The sequence below is a fragment of the Pinus tabuliformis genome, chromosome 9 (genome assembly GCF_031772625.1).
Source record: "Pinus tabuliformis cultivar Carrire ecotype Pingquan chromosome 9, CPIR1, whole genome shotgun sequence".
Taxonomy (NCBI): domain Eukaryota; kingdom Viridiplantae; phylum Streptophyta; class Pinopsida; order Pinales; family Pinaceae; genus Pinus; species Pinus tabuliformis.
In genome coordinates, this window is record NC_142307.1 from 753,261,797 (window position 1) to 753,272,763 (window position 10,967).

The 10,967-nt window shown below is 32.6% G+C and overlaps 1 protein-coding gene across 1 annotated transcript; it reads right to left on the reverse strand.

Annotated features, from left to right (window-relative positions):
- Nucleotides 1-4,274: 4,274 nt before the first annotated feature.
- Nucleotides 4,275-8,004, reverse strand: LOC149150886 (uncharacterized protein C24B11.05-like). The gene is made up of 9 exons (XM_089438858.1): nt 7,885-8,004; nt 7,627-7,701; nt 7,461-7,526; nt 6,717-6,814; nt 6,112-6,149; nt 5,842-5,929; nt 5,481-5,726; nt 4,716-4,781; nt 4,275-4,613 (listed from the first exon to the last, which is right to left on the reverse strand). The coding sequence occupies exons 2-9, from the start codon at nt 7,688-7,690 to the stop codon at nt 4,455-4,457; spliced, it is 825 nt and encodes a 274-aa protein (XP_089294984.1). The 5' UTR covers nt 7,691-7,701; nt 7,885-8,004; the 3' UTR covers nt 4,275-4,454.
- Between the last annotated feature and the right edge of the window lie 2,963 nt (nt 8,005-10,967).

A 10,967-nucleotide genomic window follows, 5' to 3' on the forward strand; every position in this document is an offset into this window, starting at 1 on the left:
TAACCAACCAAAAAATAATAATTTTTATCTATTTATTTATTATATTTTTAGAATGTGGTATGTATATTGTAATTATTTTGAAATCAAATTATCTTTAATTTATTACTTTTATGTAATTTTTAATATAATTTTCAAATAAATATACATTAAATTAAATACTTAAAAATTAGTTAAAAATATTCTAACTTTTCAAAATGTTATATTTTAATTTTATAATTAATTAAAAAATTAATATAATTAGCATATTCTAATTTTATATTTAATTAAAAAAGGATAATGAAAAGAGAAAAGTGTAATATAAAAGAAAATTTTGATATGATTAAATTTCATATGGTTTTAATATCTATTTTCAAAAATTAAAAATATAATTATCCCCTATCCATTCATGGAATATTTGTGCAAAATTCCTAAATGCAAAGACAGACAAGTTGTGTATAATGGTATCAACAAAGATGGAAGGAACAAAAGAGGAATTGATGTCGAGAAAATCTTGCTAGGAAAAGTTGTCACCCAAAAAATAGTTGTCTTTATATTAGATAACGTGAATGGTAAATGAAATAGGAGCCTCGGTATTGATACTAGAGAGTAGCATCGTGCAAGCTAGAGGACTTAGGGAGCACTCTCAAAGTCAAATTTCCAGGTGTTAGATAATATTGTCTGAAATTGATATGGTTTCGTGTTAATTGTTAATTGTCTTAAATGGGTTTCCTCTTAAGTGTCAATGTTTTAAGTGGTCATTTTCTTAAAAAAAAAATTAAAATTCTCTTAAAATATTTTTTTTCTCAAACTGGTTTTTTCTTAAATATAAAGTTTTGTCTTAAAATATTTTTGTCTCACTTAAATATAAAGTTTTGTCTTAAAGGCAATTCAATTGATATTAAATTTTAATGTAAAATAACTAAAACAAAAAGTGACTTTTTAAGACAAAAAAATTCTTTTGTCTTAAAAAAATGCCTTAAAAGTACCCTTGTTGTTGTGATGGTTTATCAATTTATGTTGTTCAAGCTAATGTTCAGTATACTGTATCAAATAAGAGTGTTGTTAGTGTTGCTATTGTTCAAACCCAACACTTGGATTCTGTTATTAGACACAATATATTTCTCTATTCATTTTCTTATGGTCAATTTAAACCACTTTTCAGTAAACAATTATTTGCATGACAATTTGCTTGTGTTTAATTTCCATTAACCAGTTTTTTCAAAATCACCCAAGTATCATTCCTATTTATAAAGAAAGACTTACTGCCTTGCAACTCCCCTTATTGAAAAATAAAAATAAAAAAAACACATTCGTTTGCAAAATTATATAACCATGCCATCTTCCCTTTAAACATAGATTTATGAATTTTTCCGACACAACTAAAACTATATTTCCATAGACACTTGAATTTAAAAAATATTCTTAAAACCATTATATTTGTTAACCAGTCCTTTAGATTAATATACTAAATACGATTTTGTATTCATGTAGTCTCCTCTCATGACGCCAAAGAGTACTTTCAATAAGATTCCAAATAATTCTCATTATACATGCACAACCTATAAAAGCTAAGGATACTTAAAATTGTTTTGTTTTATATAATGTTTGATTTTTTAATAAACTATCTACGTATTTTCAAAAATGCTTTACACTAAATTAATTACTCTCTTTTAATATTTTACACTTCGGATAAAGAAACATTCTTATATTTTAAATTAAAAAGCGTATCCAAAAATATTATTAATATTGCACATTATATTATTACATTTTAATCTTTTTAAATATTAAAAAAAAATCTCTTTTGACTATTACATTTTTTCCTTATTCAGTATGAGTATTTTTCCTTTTTAATATTCTTCTAGCTCTCTGTACATGTTGGAATTCTCAATCAGTGAGCAAGAAGTGTTATTGTTGTAGGCGTGGGAGGAAGCGTATCTGTGGTAGGGTTAACTAGTATCATGCCTTGTCAACACGACTGTAGCCAACCAATACTTGGAAAATTACGTAAATGCTGTTTAGTTAGCTATCATTTCTATGCACACAAGTTATTATATAAAGGTTTGAAAGAAATGTATATTGATATAAATAGTTTGAGTGGGTTTAATGGTTAAGAGCATGTGTTTAATTTAAGAGGTTACAGGATCAAAAGCAGAGGGATAAAGTATATATGTTTTTTTTAAGCACATGGTGAATTCATAACTGTGAGTCCTAATCTAATCTACGAGAGACCCAGGATCAATCCTCGTAGCTGCCTCTATAACACCAAGAGTAGATCCAACTACCTCTATAACACCAGTGGCTGCCTCTATAACACCAGGAGTACATCCAACCTAATCTAATCTATGGGAGACCCAGGATCAATCCTCGTAGCTGCCTCTATAACACCAAGAGTAGATCCAACTACCTCTATAACACCAGTGGTTGCCTCTATAACACCAGGAGCTGCCTCTATAACATCAGGAGTACATCCAACTACCTCCCTCTATAACACCAGGAGTACATCCAACTACCTCTATAACACCAGTAGTTGCCTCTATAACACCAGGAGTACATCCAACTACCTCTATAACACCATGAGTACATCCAACTACCTCTATGACACCCAATAGCTTCCTCTATAACACCAGGAGTACATCCAACTACCTCTATAACACCAAGAGTACATCCAACTACGTGCAAGTCCATATACTAAGATAACACCATGAGTACATCCAACTACCTCTATAACACCAAGAGTACATCCAACTACGTGCAAGTCCATATACTAAGATAACACCAGGAGTACATCGAACTACCTCCATAACACCAAGAGTACATCCAACTACGTGCAAGTCCATATACTAAGTACATCCAACTACCTCTATAACATGAGGAGTACATCCAACTACTTGCAAGTCGATATACTAAGATCCTATGAGAGAGTCGATATACTAAGATCCTATGACTTTGGCAAGAGCTAGACTCACGTGCTGCCAAGATGGGAGCGGGGAATCTGCCCCTTTAGCTATCACCACAGCAAGCCAGTGTACTCAATAAGATTTGAACTATGGTCTCCCAGGCTTCGCCCAAATAGAGTTACCGTCAAACCACACATCATTGTACCGTAGAGTATACATGTTTCAGTGAGTCATAGGATCAAAAGCAAAGGGGTAAAGTATATATGCCCTAATACGCTTAATAGTCAAATCACTAGATGAAAGTGAGTCTCTTGTCTCACAAACAAGAAGTCTCATACACCAATGTGGTGTGGTTCCTACCTTAGCTATAACCTTTAAATTAAATAATAATAATAAAAATAATAAATTTCCAAATAAAACCACCAAAAATTAATATATACATATGATTACTTTTCATTCGTAGCGGAAAACATTACTATAGCAATTTCTTAATAAAAAGCATGACGAATGGCATAAAATTACGTGGCAATTTGTTAATAAAAAGCATGATGAAAGAAATTAAATTATATTCTTTATCAATGACAAGTAACGGAATTAGTGAAAAAAAAAACGTGAAACTCGCATGAAACTTATAGAATATAAACTGTGAATACAAACTTTCGGTATCCCAAATCTTTATAACCCTACTCCTGTGACATCATCTGATTAGTAAATATGTATCTGTTTTACGCACTATTTGTTGTTTTTTTTGCCTCTATAGATATATGGTAGGCCAAGATGTACCATCTCTGGCATGCAGCATACCAACCAACAACTCTAGTCAAAGAGGGCGGGCAGGCGTGCCAACTAACATACCAACCAACAATTCAGTAAAAGTGAGACAGCCGCAATTTTGTTGAATCTGAAATCAACGATCTAAACCTTTTATCTTAATGAAAATTTCCCATATATATATATATATATATATATATATATATATTTCCTCTCTAAATAATTTAAACTCCATTATAATTTAATGCTGTGGGTTAGGTCATTTGTAACGTTTACCAAACATTAATGTATGAATTAAATCAAAGGTCATCGATTATTATATAATGTTTTGGGTTGGTCAATTATAGCGTTTACTAGACGTTTATATATAAATTAAATTAAATTAAATGTACCGAGTCATAAATGGCGAGTGTCATGAAACGATTGCGACCCTACATAAGGTTTTTAATGATTCCTTCCCTAGAGTCCTGATTTGAGAGCTCCCCATGTAAAAAACCATTGGCGCAAACCTCCCCATAAGGAAAAGCCGCTGGTGAATAATTAACGCACAAAGAATTAACAGAGCATCTGATATATTCAGAGAAGAAATTGTTTTGTACAAACAGATTATTCCAATATTTGATCGAACAGATTATTGACATATTTGATCTCTTGGTGTCTGCGTATCGAATTCGTCCTATGACAGGGATCCTCCAGATCAGATCCACAGGCCAACAAGATAACAGGTAAAAGAGTTTGCCAGAGGCAGGAACTCCAAAAGCATTATCATAATCATTTACTTATTAAATGAGATCAGGAGATCATGATTTATGCAGTGACAACAGTTTCAACTGCTGCTCTTGCACTCACAACATTCATGAACCTATTTGCGTCTCCTCCTTCCCATATCTCCGGCAGAGCTTCTCTAATGTTGTGAATACTCTCGAGCGAAAAATCTGCTCCCTCTTTTCGTACCGAAGTTCCCACCTGATGATGACAGTGAAGCGAATATTAAAATTAAAAGAAGATTGGACCAGTTACGCCTTTCTACGAAACCACCACCTCGCATTTACAATCATATGGTCTTACCAATACAGTATGCAGGCCCCCGCGCTTTCCTGCAGCTATATTCCGGATGCTGTCATCAAAGAAAATCTGCACTAAAACACAACAGATTTAGACTCAATGCTTACAATTGGAGCTGTCAAAATGATATGCATAAGGTAAACAAAATAATGGATAGTTTGTGGTGTGCCATGCGCCAGAAATAGTAAAGCATGAAATGTGGAATTGCAAGGTTGCCATGATGTTTTAAGACTCGATTATTGCTGAATACACTATTCTTTTTGGTAACAAAACCGTTGAGTTTGAGGACAAGGGGATGATTTTGCAGTATGTGAGATGTGATCAGACAAACTAGCATGTTTTTCTTGTTAATACTTTCACACAACTTCAGGGTTTGAGACTAGACTAGTGGCTTGCAATTTTCTTGTTCTAGCCCCTCTCTAGTGAAAAGGAATGTAAATGTTTGGAAAGTATGTTGGATATGAGAAGATTAACAGCATTTTTTCATCTTCAAACCCTGCTGTAATAAGCCCTTTCAAAGGACAACTAAGTCACTCAATTCTAATTTATATTAGATTTGACTCTACATTTTTCAGCATGATGACCATTCTTAGAAATAATAATGATACTTTTCAAGTTGGGGTCTGGCATGACCATTCTTCTTCACCTGGTTGTGTAAATCTTGATGTACATCTATATTGATAAGTCAAGAAATTACATGATCCATCACAATTTCAAAGGAAACGATATAACTCAAGGAAAATGGCCATCAAAGCTTTAGTCTCATACCGTTCTTTGTGGATCAGCATTTGCAAGGCGAAGAGCCAGCTCTGTGGCCAGTTCTGAGGGCTTGCAAATAACTGGTGTCTTTGGGTTTGTACAGTTAACAGCAAGCATATCCTGGGCATTATTATTTTCAATAATTCGTGAAGGAGGATTAAGTGTCTCAAAACATATTATGCCTTCAAAGCAATCTTCCAACCCCAGCCTGTTAAGGACCTTCGCGGCGTGAATTTTGTCACTATTTGTGAATATCTGTTTTACATTAAAAAACGGTTAAGATGAATTCTTCTAAATTTTCAAAAAGCCCAGACTCCATCACCAGGTGTTATAATCATATAAAGATTTGAAGCGATTAATATGAGCTTACAATTTTCCGCTGAGGCATGCTTAATAACAAGCTCTTCAGCACAGGGTCTGCTTTAATATTCTCATATGGCAATCTTCCGTGAACAAAACTGCAGAAATATTTGTGTGAAGTGAGTCAAATAGCATAGGCTGTCAAGCTAAAAAAAATCAATGATACTCCGAACAAAGCAAAAAAAACGGAAAAGTTAATAAATGATATTTTCTCTGATTCAGTAGAAACAATAGATAACTTTAAATTAAAAAACAAGAGGGCATAAAATTTGTTAACTACCTGTGGTAATCGTCATAGTCAAATTCAAAGCCCACTGCCTGCAAGTCCAACAAGATGGTCAGAAATAATTGAATTCATGAAACTCAAGTCATAGAGGATCTCAATTCAATTGTAACTCGTGGCCATGAGTTTGAGCCTAGGTCCATAATTGTCATATTTTATAAATCGATATGTTAGCAGCTTTTAAATAAAAATACATCCAAAACACCTTAACATTTTATTAATACATCATAATCGGTGTGGCAAGAAAAAGGATGATTCAGGTTTAGAACACCACAGACAAGATATAGGGTTTGGTCTCTGGTATCGAAAATGGTCTCCTGGCAGAGTGCTGGCCACTGCCAGTGCATCAATTGCCATGGGAAAATCAAAGTACACTGTATATCTCAGATGCTCTCAATTCATTTTAGGAACCATGGTCTGATGAAAGAAGCTCATACTTCCATACTTAAGCTACTTGCTAGTGCTATAAAACCTGCAACGTTACAGAACTATCTAGAGTAGTTGGCCATGGAAGGTCCCCAACTGAAAAAATCAATCATTTTAACCTTACAAGTTGAAATACAATGCCGAAATCTATAAAAGAAAAGGGCTTGAAATTTTACCCTGAGTCCAGCCAAACTTGTCCCATAAGTCTTATACAACGTTCCGCACAAGTCTGGTACTTTGCTTCTCTCCACTCCCAGCTTTTGATTCACATAATCTGTCATACAACAACCAGGCCTCAACCACAACTCAAACCTCAGATATTCCCTAGGTACGAAAGGAAGCAACACTAATTGTATCTAAAAGCCAAGAAGAAGAGGGACTGATCCAACTTTTAATGTGTGCAACCAAACACACTGGGAGAGTTACTTTATCTAATGTTTAACAATCTCCCCTTAACAATCTCCCCAAAACCAGCAAGGTGTGTATAGAACTCCTCTAATACTACCACTGGTTGGGAATCACTATTGCAGTTAGACAAGTTAGACCAAAACAGGTAGCTGTTAGTCAACTAATACAATAAATAAAAATTTACTGCAGACCGTTAATCCATGTCAAGAAACACACTGGAGACTACATTTATCCAATGTCCAACAAAATCTAGTTAGTACACTAATATATTGAATACCAGCATTAACCCAGAGCCATCTAACACCTGGACTGATAACTTCAAGTTGCAAAGCTGGAAATATGTATTGAGTTCACTCAAAAGGCAGCGAAATTCAGATATTGCAACTCCCAACATACAACCTCAAGCTTCGCAAGACGCATTTTAGGCTTGAATTTAGATTATAATCTTGAAATTAATATTAGTTAAAAGATTCCTAAATTGCATAATTTTTCAGAGCTGCAATATTGGTTACCTGCGATGTTGTTGGTGCATGCTGCAGCAATTCCCGCACTCAAGGGATATAATGTGTCATCCAGATCTAAAACCGCAGGTTGAAATCAGAAACGAATGCAAAGAGCAGTACTTCGATACCCATTGAAAAAGGAAAAACGTAAAAACCAAAGAAGTGTGTTGCTCACCAAACAGAAGGCAGTCATAACGAGGTCTCTGGTCTCTCACGTGTTGAGTCTCATTCAGCGACATTGTTGGTCACTCTGCAGTAAATGTACACAAAAAAAAAGTCCCATCTGATTTACCGAACTATATGCATAACAAAGGCATTATCATACGAAACAGTGGACGAACTTAAAGATACCCAACACAAACTTGAGAACTATTTAAAGAAAATTGCCTGGAAACCATACAAAATATGTTAGAATTTGTGGAGAAGAAGATACCTGAGTGAATAGAATAGGGAGGGGGATAATGTATATTGAAAGAGTTGGGAATGCAGCGAAAAATATGGGAGACACAGAGGGACGAAAGAGCGCGAGAGCTTGAGATGTAGTGGAGGGGGGGAGTTTGAGGGAGAACATTGGGGTCCTTAAATAGGTCTCCAAATGGCTGTATTGGCCCCGTCATTTCAGGTTCATTTCATTTATTGTCGGTTTCTCTGCACCAGTGACGTGGTCGATCGGGCTGTCGTGGTAAATCGGAATTCACTGCACCAGTGACGTGGTCGATCGGGCTGTCGTGGTAAATCGGAATTCACTGCCAATTAGTTTACGTTTCATTTATTTATTTGGAGTTTTTTCCAACACTAACAGTGCGACTGATGACATGATCATGCACGTAATAAGCTCGGGAATATGCGAGCGTGTCGCTCACAGACTTTTGTTTGCTATTTATTTATTTATTATAATAAATTTTAATTGAGTTTGCACATCTCTTGAAATATTTTTGATTACAAGGATGGTTTTAATCTTCGACCGAGCGTGTCGCTTTCAAGTATGGGAATACAAGGATGGTCTAATCTTCAAACGAGCGTGTCGCTTTCCAGTATGGCAATATTGGGTACACACACTTTGTAATTATTTTTATAAATTTTAATTGAGTTTAGGATTTTTTTAATACTTTTTAATTTTTGTTGGGTTATGGGTTTTTATACATAGTGAGTTATTTTGATTTGAAGTTATTGGTTCAATTTTTTTTCTCAATCAAAATATTATATTAGACATGATGATAAGTTCCACTAAATTTTCCAAAAAAATATTTTCAACTTCTTTTAATAATTTCTAAATTTAAATCATAGCAACAAAATTCTACATATTATTCACTAATTTGCATATAATGTTTTTAACTTATGCTACAGTGGAAATAACTTCTAATTGTGAACTATGCTGAATATTATCTTTTAATTACCAATATATTTCAGTAAATGTTTTTAACTTATTATACAGTTAAAATATTTCAACTTGTAGTTGTGAATGGGCCTGAAGTATGCCTTAAAAATGCTTTTATTTGGCTAAGAGGTCAAGTAAGGAAAGTCGAAATAACTTGTAGCTGTGAATGGGCTTGGAGTACGCCTTAAAACTGCTCCCTCTTAGCCAAGAGCTCACATAAGGAAATGCATCCCAGGTGTTGTGGTTTTCCTTGAATACCCGTCATGAATAGCCCTGCATTAATAAGAGCTAGATATAGTTGTCATCACCGCTGGTTTGACAACTCAGTTATGATAGGTTTTTCTCACTTGTAAAAAAACTTATAATTGTGAAATTATGGTAAATATTATTTTTAAGTTAGTAATATATTTCTTTACTTTTCAGATATTATTGGTTTTAATTCTATAGTTGAAATAACTTTTTAATCTTGAACTAGGATGGATTTTATTTTTTAATAATTAATAAATTTCTTTAAATTAAAAATAAAAATAAAGATAAACATTTTGGCTATGTGATTCATTTCATTAGTTTAATCTCACTTCTTCACTCTTGTGAGCATCATCTGATACAATTAAAAATCATGAGAAATTAATTAGTTACGATATCTAATAAATAAATCATTCTCTTACTAAAATAATTTTTTATTTTAGATTATTAACCTATTTTATAAGTTAAAATAATTATTGATTTTTATACTTAATATCAATGATAAAATAACTTTATTTTTATAATTAATAATTTTTTATAAATTTTAAAATCAAACTAATTTTTAATTAATTTAAAATAATAATAAAAATTAACTCTAAATCAAAACCAAAACAATTATAAATAAATAATCATTAATCTATTTCAACGACTATTTTAAAAATTAAAATTATTTCTATCATTTTAAAAAATATCATTATCATCATTATTTTAAAATTCCAATTACTCTTAATATTTTAGGAATTCCCAGGGTCCCTCTTCTTAAAAATAATAAAGTCAAAACTAGAGGTTGTGAGTTGGCAATGAATATGAAAGACTCTAAATACCTATTCGTGTGAATTAGCCACTGGTATATGAACGCCTCTTTGTAAGACGATCCTTAAATAAATTATTTAACGCACGTAATTAGTATTGAAAATATAATTCTCATTGTTCTTATTCTTAAAAATAATAAAGTCAAAAATATAGATTGTGAGTATGAACGTCTCCTCGAAATGCCTCTTCGTGTGAATTGGCGAGTGGTGTGAACGCCTCTTTGTAAGACGAATCCTTAAATACATTAAATAACGCATTTGATTGGTAAAGTCTAATTTTGAAATAGTTCAAACAAAATTAATTTAATCAAACTGATGTACACAAAAATTATAGTATAGATATCATCATATAAAATAGGAAGGCAGAGTGTTTCTTCTGAAAAGAGTTATTAAGCATAGAAGTTACGACAGTATGACAATATAATAATACTAATAATCTTGTACTTAAATATGTATAACGAAATTGCCAAGAATGTTCGAACATCCCGTATTTGAGATAAATTTGTATATAATATATTTTTCCCAAGTTCTTGCGTCATTATTGTGGGTATCTTCTTAAAGAATCCGGCAAATTTTAAGAAATCTCCATTTGTTTTTAAAATAATTTTTATTTTTATTTTAATATAAATATATCTTTTGCCAATGGGTTTTGGATTGACGGTGAATGGGTGCATTGTTAAGGTACTCCTTGCGATAGGTCACTGGTTCAAATCCCCTGTGGGTACTTAGGTTAGTCTTAACTTAAAAAAAATATAAATATATCTTTTATTACAAATAACTATTAACATTTTTTTTATTATAGCTATACAATCACATTAAAAATATTAATATATTTGATATAAACTAAAAGCAATTGTTTTTAGTGTTATTTTTGGTTTTCGGTCTAATTTTTCTAAAATCTCGGTAGGAATTCATTGAATCACAACATTGATGGGTAAACCCTCTACAATAAAAGTGCCCTAAGAGTTTTTCATAGTGCTAAATCCATATATACAGTCAAAAAAACTAGTTTAAATAACAAAAATCAAGATTTCACCTCAAAATTTTCACTAAAGTACGGCACCAAAAACTCCAAAAAAT